Genomic DNA, 20,194 nt, shown 5'->3' with positions numbered 1-20,194 from the left:
CCCCAACTTAAAATCCTGATCAGGTCTGCTAGGATGGGCTGTGTGGTCCTTCGTCCAGCCCGGATTCCGGCTCTTTAGGAAGCCCAGTGAAGGTAAACTTGGAAGGCGCTTATTCTGAGCTGGTTACTGGCCTGTAGGACTGCCCATCCTGCTTGGAAAAAGGTAGGAAACCAGCCGGAATGTTGTTTCCTTGAATCTGCTTAGGCAGCGAGTTGCAATTTTAAAATGGATTTCCTTGTTCCAGAGCTGGTGCGGGGAAGGGAAAAAAAAAAAGAAAAGAAAGAGAGAGAGAAGAATTGACTCTCCGTTCAACGGAGAAACAGGTTGGGTGGGAAATGCCAGTTGGACACATAGAGACGCAGTCCAGGTAAATCATTGGTTTGAAATAGCTGGGGAATTAGCGCACCGTGGGTCTTGTTGAGGTCAGGAAAAGGGCTGTGCTACGCGAAGGAATACATAAGCCAAAATACGCAGCGCCGGACGAGGGTTGGGAAACAGCCCTTTCAACCGGGCTTACCTGAGTTGCTGAACCAGGTTAGTTAAAGACTCCGTGGCCTCTGGGTGGAACGTCCTGAGCTTGGTGAGTGTGAAGTTTGGTTAGGAGGTGGGAGGTGGCTCAAGGTGTTGTGGGAACCCAACGACGGATTAATTCAGGAATGGTCTGTTGTCAGAATGCCACAGTGGTTTTGGATGGGTTAAAGATCCATAGAAAGGACTGTTCTTGATGTAAGAAGCAGGTTGTTGGGATACCCCTGGGTGTAGGGAGGGGGCCTAGAGAGCTTGTACTCTGCTGCTTGCCGTTTTTGTTGTCCTGGATTTTAAAAATGGAAAGGTTAACAGCTGTTTTTTCCCCGGAGGGAACGAATCTTGGCATTTATTGGGGAAGTTGCAGGCTTCGTCAGCTTTCGTCTCTTGTGCCACTGAATGTTTAAAGCTTATTAAATGTTAGAAGCTGGGTGGGTGGGTGGGCGTCTTTAGAGCCTTTGGTTGGGTGAAGAGAAGCCCCTTGAGAGGATCTGAAGAAACTGAGGCAGCAAAGTTTGTAATTTCTTCCTGATGCAGTCTTGGATTTGGCGAAACAGAATCAGCTCATTTTATTGTTAGATGACTTCACAATTTTATTCCAGAGGATGAGTTGTCAAAATAATAATAATAATAATAATAATAATAATTAAAAAATTATTATTATTAATTATTATTATTATTATTATTATTATTATTATTATTATTATTATTATTATTATTATTATTATTATTATTATTATTATTATTATTATTGGTTTGTTGCACAGTCAGCCAGATGTTCGGACTGGATTTGGCATTTTTTTTATCCACCTATTGAGTCCTTTTCAAGGACCTGGGATAGGCAGGTGTTGATGTTTTATAGTATGATTATTTCATTTATTTATATCTCGCCATTATTATTTTTACAAATTACTCAAGGTGGCAAACTTTCCTCCTCCTCAAGGTGACAAACCTTCCTTCTCCTCTTTTCCCCACAACAACGACCCTGTGAGGTAGGTTGGGCTGAGAGAAAGAGGGACTGGCCCAAATCACTCAGCTGGCAACTTTCATGGTTAAGATGGGACTAGAACTCACCGTCTCCTGGTGATTGACNTTTCAGTCACCATAAAACACAGACAATTGTCTTTTCTCTCTCTTTTTCTCCCACAAAGAAGTTACATCTCGCCATCTCAGCAAGTTCCATCATTTTCACTCGTCATTCCTCCGTTGTGCACAATGCCAAATCTTTCAATTTTATACAGTCATCTTGCTGCAGTTACCACCTTTAAAAAAAAAAAAGCTCCGTGACTTTTTTCCCCCCAGCTGTTTGTCCATCAATCCCAAAAGAAAAAAAAAACACCTCTGGTTTCATTTGTATATTAATCTTTAAATTCTCTGAATCAGTACCTTCAAATTGCTTTTTAACAAGAACCAATTGTCATTTTAAAATGCTGCTGTTTCTGATACCTTTTCAGAGGTCTTTTGAGACTCGCAGCTCCGTGATTTTATAGTTATAAAATTATATTTATAAGATATAATATGACTGATTTCCATGGTGGACTGGCGGTGCAGTTATAAAGGTTTGCACATTGCCTGTGCATTAAGACACACAGCAGACCAAACTGCCTAATTTGAGAAGGATCTCTGGGACCTGGAGAAATCAAAATTGTCCAACAAAGATCACACCGACATTTATTCTGATAGGTCAGTTCATGAAAATGTACAGAGCACTAAATCTGGTTCATGGATTTGTCTCGGCCATGGTTTTGTGAAGCATGGCATATTGCGTTGATGTCAGGCAACCAGGACCACATGTTAAGATGATTTATTGCTCCTGCCTCTACAAAAAAATCTAGTCAACTAATAGTCAGCACTAAATTGGCACTAGAAAAGAGTCAATGGAATTCAAGACGGTTTGGATCTAGACCAGGGGTCCCCAACCTTTTGGGCACCAGGGACCGTTTCCATGGAGAAAGGGTTTTCCACGGACCGGAGGGTGTGTGGTTTTGTGTTCTGCCTGCATCCCACGGATGGGGCTTTGCTTGTTCGTGCAGACCGGTTGCTGGCATGCCACGGCCCGGTACTGGTCCACGGACCTGGGGGTTGGGGACCCCTGAACTAGGCAATGCCAGGCCGTTAAACCATCCTTAAATTGCTAGCTTAGTGTTAAGGGCAAATGCAGCCAATAGTTACAATAGCCATGCTTGTAAAGCAGAGATCCCCAACCTTTTGGGCACCAGGGACCGGTTCCGTGGAGAAAGGTTTTTCCGTGGACCGGAGGGTGTGTGGTTTTGTGTGCTGCCTGCATCCTGCAGATGGGGCTTTGCTTGTTTGTGTGGACCGGTTGCTGGCAGGCCACAGCTCGGTACCAGTCCATGGACCGGGGGTTGAGGACCCCTGATCTAGATCAGGGGTAGGCAACCTTGGCTCTTTTATGACTCGTGGACTTCAACTCCCAGAATTCCTGAGCCAGCCATGCTGAGGGGAAAGAGAGAGGTTTCACAGCTGACTAATGCTGGCTCAGAAATTCTGGGAGTTGAAGTCCACAAGTCATAAAAGATCCAAGGTTGCCTGCCCCTGGTCTAGACCATTTGTGGGAACGTAAAGATTCCAGGCTGATTCCTTCCTGACTCTGTCCCCAGGCTCTGCCCATCCTTCTCTATATCAAACCAGGGAGGCTGGGTTCATACATTGCACTAACCCACAAACCGGGTAGTCTTTGACTTACAATGGTTCATTTAGCGACCACGTTACAACAACACTGAAAAAGAGTGACCGTTTTCCACACTTACGACTGTTTGCAGCCTCCCCAAAGTCACGTGGGCCAAAATTCAGACTCTTGGCAACTGGCACGTATTTACGACGGCTTCTGTGTCCTTGGGTCAGGCGTGACCCCCTTTGGCACGTTTTGTGACAAGCAAAGTCAATGGGGAAACCAGATTCACTTAACAACTGTATTGCTACCTTAACAACTGCAGTAATTCACTTCACAGCTGGGGCAAGAAAGGTCACGAAATGGTGCAAAACCCGCTTAACAATAGAAGTGTTGGGCACAATTGGAGTTGTAAGTTGAGGACTAACTGTACTGGGTGATGTGCTCCCTGTTAACAACTGTGTGAGTAACTTAACAACTGCAGAGATTTACTTCACAACTGTGGAAAGGAAGGTCATAAAAGGGGTTGTCAGAAGGTTGCAAAAAGGGGATCACACGACCCCGGGACACTGGAACCGTCATAAATATGAACCAGTTTCTACCTTAAACAACTGCAATGATTCCCTTCACAACTGGGGCCAGAAAAGTCACGAAATGGAGCCAAACATGCTTAACAATAGAACTTTGGGGCACAATCGGAGTTGTAAGTTGAGGACTAAGTGTACTGGATGACTTGCTCCCTGTTAAAGATGTCTTGCAGTTTTCTTTTCCTTTGTTGTGCTTGGTGCAGACTTGCCACCAATCTCTGCTTCTCTTTTTGCCTTCCGTAGGCCAATGAGGTGACGGACAGCGCGTATATGGGCTCCGAGAGCACCTACAGCGAGTGCGAGACCTTCACGGATGAGGACACCAGCACGCTGGTCCATCCTGAGATGCACGACGAAGTGGAGACGGACAGTGCGGTCGATTCCACGGTGCATTCGGAATTCATGGAGCCGGAGGAAACGGAGAACGGGTATTGATAATAATTTGAAATATTTATATATAGTCGCCCATCTTTCAACCAACCCTGGGCAGCTCCCAGAGATTTATTTTTTTAAAAAAAAACAAACCCATATAAAACTAAAGAGAAATTTCCTGACGGTGAGAACAATTTGTGCTACGGCTTCCCTCTGGAAGCTGTGGATGCTCCATCACTGGTGTTTTCAAGGAGAGACTGGACAAAATGGTATAAGGCAGGGGTGTTCAAACTTGGCCCTTTCATCAAAGGGTGCCTGGCTGAGGAATTCTGGGAGCTGAAGTCCATGAGTCATAAAAGGACCAAGTTTGAAAACCCCTGCTGTAGAGATTTTAATCCAGGGCTCTTCAAACGTGACCCTCTGACAACTTGTGGACTTCAACTCCCAGGATTCCTCAGCCAGGCACGCGTGCCTGGTTGAGGAATTCTGGGAGTTGAAGTCCACAAGTCATCAAAGGGCCAAGTTTGAAGACCCCTGCCTTATACCATTCTGTCCAGTCTCTCCTTGAAAACACCAGTTTTTTGTTGTTTTGTCTACCTGTTGAGTCCTTCCCCAGGACCTGGGAGAGGCAGATGTTGTATTATGATGTTAGAGCTATCATACGTAAGCTGTTTCAGATAAAGCTGCCTTTTGTCATTGACTGATGTCAATGCCAATTATTGTGGTTTGTCACAAAAAGTTACCCACATGTTTAGATTGGATTTGGCATTTTCATCCACCCATTGATTGCTTCTCAAGGACCTGAGATAGTCAGATGTTGTTGTTTGATGGTGTTAAAAATACAGTATCATTGCAGGATGTTTCAAGTAAAACTGCCTTTTGCAGTTGACTGGTGGGGATTTTGTCAAAGCTGATGGTGTTCAAGTGGTGCTCCAGATGTTTTGGAATTGCACCCAAGGTGCCTATGACTGTTGGTGCTATCTCATTATTATGGATCATCGCACAGTCAGCCAGATGTTCAGACTGGATTTGACATTTTGTCTACCTATCGAGTCCTTCCCAAGGACCTGGGATAGGCAGATGTGGATGTTTGATGGTATTATAGATATCGTCGCAGGATGGAAACGGTTCCCAGTAAGGCCGCCTTTTGCAATTGACTAATAGCGAATTTGTCAATGCCAATGGTGTTCAAGTGGTGCTCCAGTTGTTTTGGGATTGCACCCAAGGTGCCTATTACTATTGGTACTACCCTTGCTTGCTTTTGCCACAGTCTTTCTATTTCTATTTGTAGGTCTTTGTATTTTGTGATCTTCTCCAGTTCTTTCTCGTCGATTCTGCTGTCTCCAGGCACTGCCACCTCCACTATCCAGACTTTTTTGTCTTTCTTATCGACAATTGTTAAGTCCGGGGTGTTATGTTGCAGGTGCTTGTCTGTTTGAATTCTAAAGTCCCAGAGCAGTTTAATTTTATCATTTTCTATGACTTTCTCTATTTTATGATTCCACTAGTTTTTGCTTACAGGCAAATGATATTTCTTGCAGATCTTCCAATGCACCATTATTATTATTATTATTATTATTATTATTATTATTATTATTATTATTATTATTATTATTATTATTATTATTATTATTATTATTATTATTGCCACAGTTGTTCTATTTCTGCTTGCAAATCTTTGTATTCTGGGATTTTTCTCCAGTTCTTTCTCTTCTCTTCTCTTCTCTTCTCTTCTCTTCTCTTCTCTTCTCTTCTCTTCCCTTCCCTTCCCTTCCCTTCCCTTCCCTTCCCTTCCCTTCCCTTCCCTTCCCTTCTCTTCTCTTCCCTTCCCTTCCCTTCCCTTCTCTTCTCTTCTGCCGTCTCTAAGTACTGCCACGTCCACTATCCAGACTTTTTAATAAATCTTATCAATAATTATTAAGTCTCTGTTGCATTCTTATTTATGTTATTGAAGGCCATTACATATATAAAAAATGTGCAGCGGAGAGTATACTGGAAACTTAATGTACCACAAAGCAAATCTCTATAAGGTGTTGGTTGTTTTAAAGAGCAAATATTAATTTTCTCTCTCCTTTCCGAAACCACAAATAACAATATACGGGCTTTTCAGTTTATTCTGTGTTTCAATTGGAGGAGTTTCATTTGTTTGTTTTTATCCGTATCTCTGGGTAATGATCTCATCAGCTCTGGGTGGAACTTTCAGTCAGCGTTGTGAGAATGGGAAGATGTTGGAATTTCTATCTCATGCTCCACATTTCCGGAGGATAACAAGACCATTTTGTCTGTTAATGCAAAAATAACGCAGACATTAGCACCTTGGACTTAACTGATAAACTAATTTCCTGTTTTTGAATGCAGCTCAGAACCACACAGCCTCGGGACAGATGGATTTTTAAAATTCTTTTTTAATTCTTAATTTGAATTAGAAAAACTTGGGGGAAAGTTGCATGCCTTTTCTTTTACAACAGATGGAAACCCAGGCAATGTACATTAGTGAAATTGGAAGGTTATTCGGTATCGGAAGGATATTCACTTGGCAAACTTTTTCAAGGGAAAAGGGCAAATCTTATGAATAATTCTCCTCCCTACAAAAATAGACTTGATAGCAACACACATCCAGAGGTGATAACTTGAAGAAACAGCAGTAAAGCAGTGAAGATTAAGACAAGCTCAGCCAGATGTTTTCCTATTAGCAAGCCATCAATCTGTGAATCTGTTTGTTAATTTCTTTTTTTAATACATTCAGGCCTTTAACAAATATTATTTGGATTTCTTTGGGAGAAAGTTTCTTAAGTTGTTTCCACTCAAAGATGCAGTCCATGTCTGGGTATTAATAGACAGCCATGTCCTAGCTCTGTCATTCACCAGCTGATGTTCATGCACAATCAAACCATGTTCTGTGCCTTCTACAAAAGTAGCAGGTTATTCTGCCCTTGATTTAACAGCAAGAGGAGACAAAGGTGACCAGAAATGATGCTGGCAAACTTCTCCATGACAGATCAAGACTTAGGAGAGAGATGAGAGTTATGTTGAAGAACATCAAGAGAGGCTTCGTGGAAGAGGGCCAACGACTTTTGTCCATGGCCAAAATTAGGGCCAGAAATTACAGATATAAGTTGCAGTTACTTAGATTTTGTTTAAATATGAAAAAAACCCTTCCTGATAGTAAAACCTTCTCCACCATGGAACAGTCTACTTATGGAAGGTATGGATTTTCCATCTCTGGAGGTTTCGAAGAAGACGATGGACGTTCATTCCTTGTGGATGGTTTAGCTCAGGGGTAGGCAACCTTGGCTCTTTCATGACTCGTGGACTTCAACTCCCAGAATTCCTGAGCCACCATGGCTCAGCTTGGAAACCTCTCCCTTTCCCCTCAGCATGGTTGGCTCAGGAATTCTGGGAGTTGAAGTCCACGAGTCATAAAAGAGCCAAGGTTGCCTACCCCTGGTTTAGCTTGAATTTGCTGCATATTACAGGGGGTTGGGTTGGATGGTCCATGGGTTGCTTCCCAACACCACAGCATCCCAAAACTTAAAAGCATCAGCTAGCTTCACACAACACCCATTGCCAAATTGTTTGGGCTTTGCCTACTGTATGAATCGGCAAGGCTTGGCGTGATGAATGAAACCAGCCAGTTGTGATTTAAGCAATCAAGCAATGGTTTAGTGTGACCTCTCAACCTGTAAGAGAAAAGTATTTTGCTTCCCTAGGTTCTGTGAAAAACATGCTGTTTTGCACGTGCCAAACGCCACAAACTACTTGCTTATTCCAAAAGATTTGTATCTAGTTTTCTTCTATAGCCCAGGGCTGTCTCCTTTGACTGGCACCAGAAAGACAGGCTGCTCCATTATTTATTTTTAAAGTCCTTTTCATGTAGTAAATACTGGGAATCAAACCTGAGGCTTCCTGCCACGTTCAGCTGATCTGCCGCTTGCAAAACACTACCGCCGTGATAAAAAGGAGTGCTTTAAAGCATATTTCAGTGTAAGATATAACAATGTGTACATGCAAGCTAGGAGAATTCAGTCCACATGATGTTACATACACATTCTGCAAAGGTGGGTTGTGTATTTCTCGAGCTTCTTTCATTTTTTTTTTAGAAAGAAAATACTGGGGGTGAGAACCAAGAACCTCTGAATCCAAGAGAAATGTTCTCCTTTAAGGATTAGATTCTGGTCACATCAGATGCAGTTCGTACTTTTCTTTTAACAAGATTTCACATCTTTGTTGGTTGTGGCCCAGCTGCCTCCTGTAGATGTTCATAACCAGTCCTTTGCTTCCAAGGTGACAATGCTCCTATACGCTGAGCCCCAGATTGCTCTGGAATGGTCTTCTCCAATGTGTTCCCTCTAGATCAGTGCTTCTCAACCTTGGCAGCTTGAAGATGTGTGAGACTTCAGCTGGTTGGGGAATTCTGGGAGTTGAAGTCCACACACCCTCAAGGTTGCCCAGGATGAGAAACGTTGCTGTGTGGCAAAGAGCCACGGTGGCAAAGTGGTTAGAATGCACTATTGCAGGCAAACTCTGCCCACTGCCAGGAGCTTGATTCTCACCGGCTCAAGGTTGACTCATCCTTCCAAGGTCGGTAAAATGAGGACCTCAAATTGTTGGGGGCAAAGTGCTGACTCTGTAAACCGCTTAGAGAGGGCTGTAACGCACCATGAAGCGGTATATCAGTCTACGTTCTATTGCTATTGCTTTCGATGAACCAGAACTAAATCTGGGAATTTGGAGATCTACGTTCCCAGCCTGTCTGTAGGTTATTCAACTGTGAAAAGTTCTTTTCAAGGTTGCCTCTGGTGATGGAATTACAAAACCGGTCTCCTGTCACATCACGACAGTGTAAACATGTGCTAGGGTCCTGTACCATCTTCTTGGTGCCCTCTCTTGATGCTTCGATCCTTCTTTTTCTCCAACAGATCCCACCCTCATGATTTGTCCTTGACCACCGATGTCAACAGCCACTCAATTGTCACCATAATCAGCGGAGAGGAACATTTTGAGGACTACGGAGAAGGGAATGAAGGAGATCTTTTCTCGGACAGCTTATGCAATGGAGAAAGTGGCTTCTGTAGCTCGTCTTTCCTTTCTCCCAGGTAAACATGAGATAGTGATCCTCGGCATCGCTTTCAGATCTAATTAGGGTGGGTTTTGGTTTTTTTTTGACACGCTTGCACATCACGGGAAGCCATTTTAAGAATAATCCGGGGAGAAGAGGTGTCTAGTAGCTGCGTGTTCGTGTTTACATATCAGTTGTGCTTGTGACATTTTTTTTTTAGGCCAAGGGAGAGATGCTCAGGGTGCTTGACTGCATGATTTCTGTTCAGAATCTGAAACAGCCCCTGGGGAAGGTGGGAGAATCTGGATTAGCACAGCCTGGGAAAACCCTGTCTTGATTTTTTTAATCCTTCTCACTCCTGTGCTATAATCCAGCTGCAGTTACAGCCAAGAAAGAAGCCTTGAATGATCTCCTGGGATATATATTACCTGTGTGTGTGTGTGTGTGTGGTTTAAATCAGTGTTTCTCAAACTTTCCTTCACCACGGATCCCCTTTAAGTACCTCTTGCGGCCACAGACCACGGCCACAGACCACCATGGCTTAACTGAAGATTTAAATCATCACATTTTTTCAAGCCTTCGCGGACCTGCTGTGATGATGACCCTGCGGTGCCCCAGGGGTCCGCGGACCACAGGTTGAGAACCACCGGTTGAGATACTTCATGAACCCATCCTAAGACCCATCCTAAGACCCTCACCTGGAGGAGAAATTTCTTGACAGTGAGAACAATTCATCAGTGGAACAGCTTGCATCCCTGAGTTGTGTGTTTTCCAGAACACACCTTAGATAGGAGGCTGGACTTGGAGACTCCCAAGGTCCCTTCTAGCCCTATGGTTCTATGATTCTTAGGAAAAGGCTTACTCAGAAGTCACACTCTTTACTCCAACGTGATGCCCACCAGACAGCTTCAGTTTGGACCTTCCCATAGCTGGGAAAAATCCAGGGGGAAGAAAGGAACCTCTGATTTTTATAGCAAACGGTTGGGAGATAGGATTGGAAAAGGGGGTAGCTGTTGGGGTGTGTGTGTGAAATGTCAAACATTTGGTCCAAGGGTGTGGACCTCCTGTGGTTTGTATTGATCAGTTTGTCTGTTCTGTTCAGTGGAAGAGGAGTGCCGTCTCCGATGTCTGGTTCCTTTCACAAAACAGTACGAATGAAGATCCCACAATTGATTTTTGTTTTCCAGCAGTTTGCCTGTTGTTTTGATGGCTGCAGTTTTCACAATTAACCTCTCTCCGACTAAGCTGGCTGGCTTTCAGAAGTTTATTTCTCTAGAAGGCAACATCAGTCACAAGCCATCTTCAAAAAAAGGAAAAAAAACACACTACACATTAAATCTTATTTGTTGATTTATTTTTAATTCTGCCAGCACCAGCCATACTGATATGCCCTGGTAAGACCACACTTGGAATACTGCATCCAGTTTTGGTCACTACGATAGGAAAAAAAAGATGTTGAGACTCTAGAAAGAGCACAGAGAAGAGCAACAAAGGTGATTAGGGAACTGAAGGCTAAAACATATAAGGAACGGTTGCTGGAATTGGGTATGTCTAGTTCAGGGGTAGGCAACCTTGGCTCTTTTATGACTCGTGGACTTCAACTCCCAGAATTCCTGAGCCAGCTTGGCTGGCTCAGGAATTCTGGGAGTTGAAGTCCTCGAGTCATAAAAGAGCCAAGGTTGCCTACCCCTGGTCTAGTTTAAAGAAAAGAAGGACTAAGGGGGGACACGATAGCAATCTTCCAATATCTCAGGGGCTGCCCCAAAGAAGAGGGAGTCAAACTATTCTCCAAAGCCCCTGAGGGCAGGACAAGAAGTAATGGATGGAAACTAACCAAGGAGAGAAGCAACCTGGAACTAAGGAAAAAATTCCTGACAGTTAAAACAACTAATCAGTGGAACAACCTGCCTCCAGAAGTTGTAGGTGCTCCAATACTGGAGGTTTTTAAGAAGAGATTGGACCACCATTTGTCAGAAATGGTACAGAGGTTGGACTAGAAGACCTCCAAGGTCCATTCCAACTCTGTTATTCTGATATATATATGTTTCGTGACCCAACTAAGTAACGTCATCAGTGCTAGCTTTTCAACTTTTTGTTTTTGCAAAAAAAAAACTTCTGTAAGTCACCCAAGCTTGCCCCTTTACTTCCCGTTTCTCTTTTTTGCCTGTAATAGACCTCACGTAACGTGTAAATGTGATTTCTCTAGCACCAATCCACTTGCCACGAAACTGCACAGCATTATCACTGATGAGGTGTTTGAGTTTTACTGCACCCAGTGCCATAAACAAATCAACCGCCTCGAAGACCTTTCCGCCCGCCTCAATGATCTTGAAATGCATAGGTAACCGGTTTTGAGGCATGGCACTTTCTTCGTTAAGAGCATGAACCGTGGTTTGTTTGTTTGTTTGTTTGTTTAAATCAAGCGTATGTCCTTGCTTTTTGATAGCTCAAAAGAAAAATACGAATTGCGTGTCGGCAGACTTTCTTGAGCTGGCCTGAGCCTTTGTCCCTTCTCTTGATTTCTTCAACATTTTGGGATCCACCTTTCTCTTGGGTGGGATATTCCACCGGCGTCCTATAAAAGGACAAGCAAGAATGCCATTTCTCAATAACAATGGCAGTTATTACTTGCTAGGAATGCATGTAGTCCAGGGGTGTCTTCAAACTTGGCCCTTTGATGACTTGTGGACTTCAACTCCCAGAATTCCTCAGCCAGAATTCTGGGAGTTGAAGTCCACAAGTCATAAAAGGGCCAAGTTGGAAGACCCCTGATGTAGTCTAACACTGATCATTTTAACAACAGGTGCGCTGCCAATGCTTCTAGAAATGGCCTCTCCCCTTCACCTCCAAAAAGGCTCTTTGATGGTTATTTAAGCTTAAAGCAAGGACATAGCTAGTGGGAATGCTTTTTGTGTGTGTGTGTGAGTGTTCTGCTCTACAGCTTTCTCCTTGCATGGTTCACTGTGGTTTTAATATGGATGTGATACTTAATTCCTCCTTAACCTGCGGTTTATGATTCTACACTGACAGAGGTGGAAGCAGAAAGAAGAGGAACGTGTCAGTTGGTCAAAAAAAAAATAAGGGCAGCAATCTCAGAGTTGCTGTCCACCAATGATGAAGGTCTACCATTATAGGATTGGGGGGCGGTCTTCTTTGCATTGCCAGAATTTATAGGGATTAAATTTAGGAGGCAACCTATTTGGAAGGCCATGAAAAGTCAGGTATAGTGTCTGGTTTCATTTACAGTAGTCCTTGACTTACGACCACAGTTGACCAGAATTTCCATTGCTAAGTAAGGCGTTTGTTAACTTGAGTCATGCCTGATTTTATGACCCTTTTTCCCAGTTGTTAAGCGAATCCGGCTTCCCTCATTGACTTTGCTTGTCGGAAACCGTCTGGGAAGGTTGCAAATGGTGATCACCGGACCCCCAGGATGCGGCAATAATTGTAAAAACAGGCCAGTGAGGAGGTGCCTGAATGTTGATCCCATGACCCTGGGGATGCTGTGACAAGTCATAAGTGCAAGGATCGGTCATGAGTCACTTTTTTCAAGGCTGTTTTAACTTCACACTGTCGATAAACAGATGTTTGTAAGTCAAGGACTACCCTGTAGGGTGTACCCATAGTTGCTGGTGGAAGGAGAGGGCCATGTGAGAATTTGGTAACTTCCCTAGATTTGGAGTGGAGCGGAGTGGTGAAGACTGATGGGGAAGTTCTTCCATCTGCAAAACGTTGACGGTCTTTATTTCTGAGTGACCGTTCCTCATATCCTTGAGGGAATGGTTGCTGGAGCTGGCCACTTCCCAACAAGGGCTCTTCTGATGGACCAGAACATTTTAGAAGGACCTCGGGTTGAGAGAAGGCTATGCCAAATAAAGAGTAAATGCCAAGGCGGTTGGTACTCTTGATGGTAACTCAGCTCCTACAAGACACATCTCTGGAAGCCATTTCCTTGCTGCTTAATTTCCAGTCATCAGCTTATGTTGTATGTTCACATTTGTAATTTACTTTGATGGCATTTCACGGGGAAAATATAAATTTATGTGTATGCGAGTGTGGTTGCTTGGAGTGCCCTTGAAGGAACGAAATGTGATGTTTGATGACGCGCAGAAGATGAAGGAATAACTTGGGAACGCCCTCTTGAAGCCACTGTATGGGTTCAGACAAAAGCATGAGGTAGTCGTGAGGGAAACTGAGGAGCAATTCAGACAATCCAGTGAAACATTAAGTAATTTAAATCCCAAGCTTTCTAGATGGTAGAACATTCAGCTCTGGGTTCTGAAAAAACTTGGCCCAGGGACATCTGGATCGGATGCTTTTGGCTTGTATGGATAGATGTGTCTTTGAACGGAGACCTTGGATAACTCAGAAAGATTTAGCCACCAAACAAGGCCAGGTGCCACGGAGACACGCAAAGACCTTCAGAACTGCATGAGAGAGAGAGAGATGTATTCATGTCTTTGTTCAAAGTTCTGACCTCCTGAATTCCTCCTCTTGTGGAATTGTATATTTTTTAATGTAGGAGAATGTTAATAATGTTACATTCAGGGGAATAATTGTATTACCTGTTGGCCAATGGCTTCAAGTTCTGTGAAGCCTTATTTTGTCTTCTTCCAACTAAATATCTGGAGTATTGCCTCCTTGGCCTGCCACTCAAAGAGAGGTCTCGCCCTTAGTCAGAGAAAAGCTTGGCTGGCTGAGGAGTTCTGGGAGTTGAAGTCCACCCGTCCAAAAGAATGTCGAGGTTGGGAGAAACTGGCCTACAGGTTCCAGAGATGGCCAGTTTTGGTGCTCCTCTGAGGAGGCGCCCTTGAGAGGGCTTCAAAAGGTTGTCTTGCCCAGAGGGCTAAAACCGAGGGAGTGCAATGCATGCCACTGGAGCAGCGTGTGTGGGTGATGTGTTTGTGTGCTGTGCTGCAAATTGTAAAGGATATGGCCCTCCTGCTCTTGTCTTTGCTTGCTTCCTGTTTCACTGTGGCTCGTTGGTGTCAGCTTTCCTGACTTAGTTTTCCTGTTGTTCGCTCCACAGTCCGAATCAGAGACTCTCCAGCAAAAAGGTAGCAAGGTAAGAGGACGTTTCTTTCTTTCGTTCTTTTCTCTTGTTTTGAAGTGATCCTGCTTTCCTCACGCAGTTTCTTCTCATGGGAGGGGGGAGAGGGAAAGGGATTAATTGTTACTCCAAACACCAAACTCCAAGGATGTTGTGGAACCATTTCTTTCCCTGAACAACAAAGATCTCCAAAGCAGAGCAGTTCAGATGGTTGGGTTGGTTTGCAGGTTCTCAGCTTAGGATAGGTGGGTGTGTCCTTGGCTGAACTGAGCAGGAGGGACCTAAGATCCCATAAAGGATGGGATTTTTTGGTAGGGGTTCCAGGGGGAATTTTGGCAAACCTTGGGGAGGGAGGATGTACGCTCTGAAAGCTAGAGAAAAGAAGGACCAGGGATGACATGATAGCCCTGTTCCAATATTTGAGAAGCTGCCACAAAGAAGAGGGGGGTCAGCTTATCTTCCAAAGCACCAGAAAGGCAGGACAAGAAGCAACGGATGGAAACTAACCAGGGAGAGAAACAACCTAGAACGAAGGAGAAACTTCTTGACAATGAGGACAATCAACCTGTGGAACAGCTTGCCTTCAGAAGTTGTGGCTGCTTCATCACTGGAGGTTTTTAAGAAAAGACTGGACAGCCACCTGTCTGAAATGGTAAAGGGTCTCCTGCTTGAGCAGAAAGTTGGACTAGATGACCTCCAAGGTCCCTTCTAGCTCTATTCTGATTGACTGAAAACCACCAGGTTGTGCTCTTAATATTAGAGATGCCATCTCTGTGTTGGTTGCCAACGTGCATCTGTGAGAAAAGGCATATTGGGGGGGATATTCAACTCACTCCTGAGCCCATTTTTCATCGAGTTGCTGGGAGATTTCTCTGCCAGCAACTAGATGAAAAACAGAGTTTGTGGAGTTTGTGGAAAAACAAAGGGTGATCCAATACAAAGAACCAGAAACGGGACAAGTCAGTTTCTCTCACGAACAGTAACTTCGCCCTGGTAGAGCAGAAACCTGGGAAGAAGCATTGCAGGTTATTTCAAGAGACTCTGCCTTAATTATAACCCAGCTGAGAAATTCCTCGTGTTGTTCCCAAGAATCTGCATTTGGCACTCAAGATCCCTTTCTGAAATCCAGGTGCTTCTTACCCTGCAAGAAAAGGATGTTGAATTGGGCCATCTTTCCCAGTCCATTTTGCTACCTGTTGCAAAGGTTGCAGGTTGCGGTTGACAGAGAGAGACTATCAGAAGACTTACGTTCCTGTGTACCTGTGTGCCTCCTGCCATTATTAAAATGCCCTCAGTATAAAATTCCAATCCCTTTGCAGCTTCTTAGCCAATGCAGCACTTTCCCCACTGTTTCTAACTTAGGGGGAATCTGCTGGAAGACGCTGCCCAGAATTATTTCTTGGTTTTTTGTTTTATTGCTTTATTTTAATTGTCCTTTTAGATGAAGTATGTTTTTTTCCCCCCTCCCTAACTTTCCCTGGCGGAGAAGCGGATGCTTCAGCCAGTTAGTGCCCTTCAAACTAGCCGTTCTCTCCGGGTTCTTCTTGTTTGAAATTGGGAGGATAATATAAGTGTCAGCTGGCAACAGCCATCTGATCCACTCTATTTGGCCTTAGAAGCTAAGTAGTCCTACCTTTGTGTGAATGCACAGACAGGAGATGCCTAGTAAAACCCAAGGTTGAGGGCTGGACTAGGAAGTAAAAAAAATATATATCTCCAAAGAAAATAGAACAGTGGTGGCGAACCTATGGCACGGGTGCCAGAGGCGGCACTCAGAGCCCTCTCTGTGGGTACGCGCGCCGTACCCCGGCCTTCAGCTCGGTTTTATAAAACCTTTTTGCTTTTGGCCTCCGTCGCTGTGTGCAAAAAAAAAAAAAAAAAAAAGGTTCAATCAGTCAATTTCAACTTCTCGTGGGAAAAAAAAAGATCTTGCAAAGTTGGGATTGATTGAACTTTTTAGTCCCACCCAGTCTGCCGCTACCACCGCAGCCACGCCCACCCAATGGGCCACACCCAGCCAATGGGCCACACCCACCCGGCACTCGACGATGTGTGGGTTTTGGGTTGCAGTTTGGGCACTCGGTCTCTAAAAGGTTCGCCATCACTGCCTTAGAAGCTAATTAGTCCTACGTTTGTGTGAATGCATGGACAGGAGACCCCTAGTAAAACCCAAAGTTGAGGGCTGGACTAGGAAGTAAAAAAAAAAACCCCTCCAAAGAAAATAGAAAATAGAGATGCGGTGAGGTTTCGCAGGGACATTGAGGGAGTGGGGGGGATACAGGTAGTTCCTCAACTTAAAACAGTTCATTTAGTGACCGTTCAAAGTTACAACGGCACTGAAAAGAGTGACTTAGGACCATTTTTCCACACACAAGACCATTACAGCCTCCCCATGGTCAGCTGATCAAAATTGAGGCACTTGGCCAACTAGCCTGTATTTATGACAGTTGCAATATCCCCGGGGTCGCGTGATCCCCTTTTGTGACAAGCAAAGCCAATGGGGGAAGGTGAGGTTCACTTAACAATCGGGTCACTAATTAAACGACTCCAGTGATTCACTTAACAACGGTGGCAAGAAAGGTCATAAAAGGGGGCAAAATTTACTTAACAAGTTATCTCTTGCTTGGCAACAGAAATGTCCCGTACCAGACTTGGTTCTTTATCGCAGGATGGCTTATTGAACACCTGTTTAGTGATAAAGTCTATTCCTAGTTGATAAAACGTCTGGACCAAAGGACTTGCCATAAAACGGCAGACTTTGGACCACAACACGGAAGCTGGGTGACGTGGTAGCGGTCCAGTTAACCTCCGCTGCTGATCCCAGGAGAGCTATTTCACTATCTTGCTACAACTCGACCTGCCCCCGGCTCTTTTCTCTTTATCGCTTTGGGGTGTGCGGTTCTCCTTGTGTGAAGATGAAAAAAGGGATCGCGTGCCGAAAGTGAGAGCTTGATTACCCCATATTCCAAAGAGCGAAAGTGTGAAAGGGTAAAGTTCTATCGATTCGTTCTTTTGCTCTAGAGCCAACCTAAAACCTACCGGATTGCTTTCAGAGCTTAGAAGGCCACCAAAAGTATCTGGAGGGTCACCGTAGATGGGAGCCTCTAAGCTAGGAAATTGAAATAGGATGAATATGATTTCATTGATGAAAGCCTGCACTGGTCACCCGTTGTCTGTCGTGATGATGGTAACCTTGCTGTTGTTTGCATTCTTCTGTCTTGTTTACAGGCACCTGCATCAGACAGGAAGCTTTTCGATGGATAATATAGAACAATCTCTTCAGAAGAGCTCTGAGTGTCTGGAGGAGGATATAACTGATAAGGTACGTGTGTGTGTCTGGAACTGAAGAAGATTGTGTATGGGTGTGTTTAACTGAATAGAGGACACACATGTGTGTGCACATACACAGAGAGGGTGGGAGCAGGGAGCGAAGGATCTCATCCACTCATCCTGTGGGCTTTATTATTCTTGTTATAGTTGGGCACACAGTCAGCCAGATGTTCAGACTGAATTTGCCATTTTAATCCACCTATCGAGTCTTTCCCAAGGACCTGGGATAGGCAAATGTAGATGTTTTATGGCAGGGGTCCCCAACCTGTGGGCCATGACAGGTTTGCAACTGGGCATGGAAACAGCCAAAGAGTGCGCATCCTCATGTGCGAGCAGTGAGCGAGCATATGTGCGTGCGTTCCATTTGCATGAGCGGCAGACGTGTGTGCACGCCGCTTGTGGAAAAGGAGCTGCGTGCATTTGCTGGCCGCTGGCACGAACCATCCCCTCCACCCCCTGCCGGTCCGCAAAGCCGGAAATGTTAGGGAACTCTGTTTTATGGTTTAGAGGTCTCATCGCAGGATGTAAGTTGTTCTGAGTTAAGGCTGCCTTTTGCAATTGACTGATAGGGATTTTGTCAATGCCAATGGTGTTCAAGTGGTGCTCCAGTTCTTTTGGAATTGCATTTAAAGCCATTATTACTATTGGTACTACCTTTGCTTTCTTTTGCCACAGCCATTCTACTTCTGCTTGCAGGTCTTTGTATTTTCTGATTTTCTACAGTTTTTTTTTTCTGTTCCATTCTGCCGTCTCCAGGCACTGCCATATCCACTGTCCAGACTTTTTTTTTTGCCTTTCAACAATTTTTAAGTCTGGACTGTGATGCGGCAAGCGCTCGTCTGTATTACTGTGGTTGGTCACACAGTCAGCCAGATGTTAAGACTGGATTTGGCATTTTTACCCACTTATCAAGTCCTTCCCGAGGACCTGTGACAGGCAGACGTTGTTTAAGAATATTAAAGGTATAGTTGCAGGATGCTAGCTGTTCCAAGTAAAGCTGCCTTTTGCAATTAAGTGATGAGGATTTTGTCAATGCCCCTGATGCAGGTGACCTTTTTAGAAAAAAGAGTGTCAGAGCTGGAAAAGGACACAGTGGCCAATGGGGAGCAGCAGAGCCGGTTAAAGCAAGAAAACCTTCAGCTGGTGCACAGGTACGCCTTAAATAATAATAATAATAATAATAATAATAATAATAATAATAATAATAATAATAATAATAATAATAATAATAATAAAGTTGGAAGGGACCTTGGAGGTCATCTAGTCCAACCCCCTGCTCAGGCAGGAAACCCTATACCATTTCAGACAAATGGCCGTCCAGTCTCTTCTTAAAAACTTCCGGTGTTGGAGCATTCACCGCTTCTGGAGGCAGGTTGTTCCACTGGTTAATTGTTCTAACTGTCAGGAAGTTTCTCCTTAGTTCTAAGTTGCTTCTCTCCTTGATCAGTTTCCACCCCTTGTTTCCTGTCCTGCCTTCAGGCGCTTTGGAGAATAGCTTGACTCCCTCTTCTTTGGGGCAGCCCCTGAGATATTGGAAGACTGCTATCATGTCCCCCCTCGTCCTTCTCTTCATTAAACTAGACATACCCAATTCCAGCAGCCGTTCTTCATATGTTTTAGCTTCCAGACCTCTAATCATCTTTGTTGCTCTTCTCTGCACTCTTTCTAGAGTCTCAACATCTTTTTTACATCGTGGTGACCAAAACTGGATGCAGTATTCCAAGTTTGGCCTTTCTAAGGCCTTGTAAATTTTGTGCTGTGGTTGAGACGTTGACCCTTTTGGAGTGGGGCTTCATTTACAATGCTTGCAGAACAGCCAGAAGACCCGGATTAGAAATTCAGCTTTTTTTAAAAGGCAGGCTGACGCTATTGTTATAAGGATTGTTTCTTCATGCAGCTGCTTTTTCAGCACTACTTTCTCAACAGGACTTCAGTGGATTAGGCTGCGTAATGATTTAATTAATCCTCAAGGCAAGCAGTAATAAAATTGGGATCTGCCTTTTAAAAAGCATTTAAGAGAGGGATTGAGAAGAGAACATTTGCTAATAGAACTTACGTGTCAAGCGCTGGGGAAATCAGGAGAGTCAGGCAGTTCAAATGAGTGTAAAGGTTTATTGCAAGCTTAAGCGGTCTACAAGAATCTGACCAACTAACGGTCTAGGGAAATGAGTGGGAGATAAGAAAGGCATTCAAAGTGGACTGGACTTTGATCTCTTGCAGGCTTATGATGCGTTTGACCCCTCCCGCAGGCTCAGCTTGGTCATCTCCTACACTACGCACCCTGGAGTGTAGAAATGTTACCATTTTCCAGCTCTTTTTCATATTTTGCAGGGGCTTAGGTGCACCATAAAAATTAGCCAATATCTCAGGAAGCGTCTGCTGGCACTTTTTCAGATTAACAGCTTCCCTGGTTCCAATTTAAATCCTACATCACTTTAAACCCTCCTCCCCCCCCCCCCCGGTGCACCTTGATGAAATGAGCTGTAGTTCACAAAAGCGGGTGCCTTTTAATAACATCTGTTAATCTGAAAAGGGGCTACCAGATCTGTGGCGCCGTCTACAATTTACTTATGTTACAATTGTATGCCACCCATCTCTCCAGATGTCTTAAACTTGTAGGCCGCCTATATCGCTTTATG

The 20,194-nt window shown here is 44.2% G+C and overlaps 1 protein-coding gene across 1 annotated transcript in view; it reads left to right on the top strand.

Annotated features, from left to right (window-relative positions):
* The window catches only part of RAB11FIP3 (RAB11 family interacting protein 3), a 31,543-nt gene that overhangs the window by 4,786 nt on the left and 6,563 nt on the right, over positions 1-20,194 (top strand). Inside the window, exons 2-6 of the mRNA XM_015819183.1 lie at positions 3,988-4,172; positions 9,036-9,212; positions 14,205-14,240; positions 17,454-17,547; positions 18,603-18,706. Of these exons, the coding sequence (XP_015674669.1) occupies positions 3,988-4,172; positions 9,036-9,212; positions 14,205-14,240; positions 17,454-17,547; positions 18,603-18,706 (596 nt within the window). The remainder of the gene's footprint in view (positions 1-3,987; positions 4,173-9,035; positions 9,213-14,204; positions 14,241-17,453; positions 17,548-18,602; positions 18,707-20,194) is intronic.

Source organism: Protobothrops mucrosquamatus, unplaced genomic scaffold, assembly GCF_001527695.2.
Source record: "Protobothrops mucrosquamatus isolate PMUCROS unplaced genomic scaffold, P.Mucros_1.0 scaffold873, whole genome shotgun sequence".
Taxonomy (NCBI): domain Eukaryota; kingdom Metazoa; phylum Chordata; class Lepidosauria; order Squamata; family Viperidae; genus Protobothrops; species Protobothrops mucrosquamatus.
This window is presented reverse-complemented; position numbering and strand designations above follow the sequence as displayed.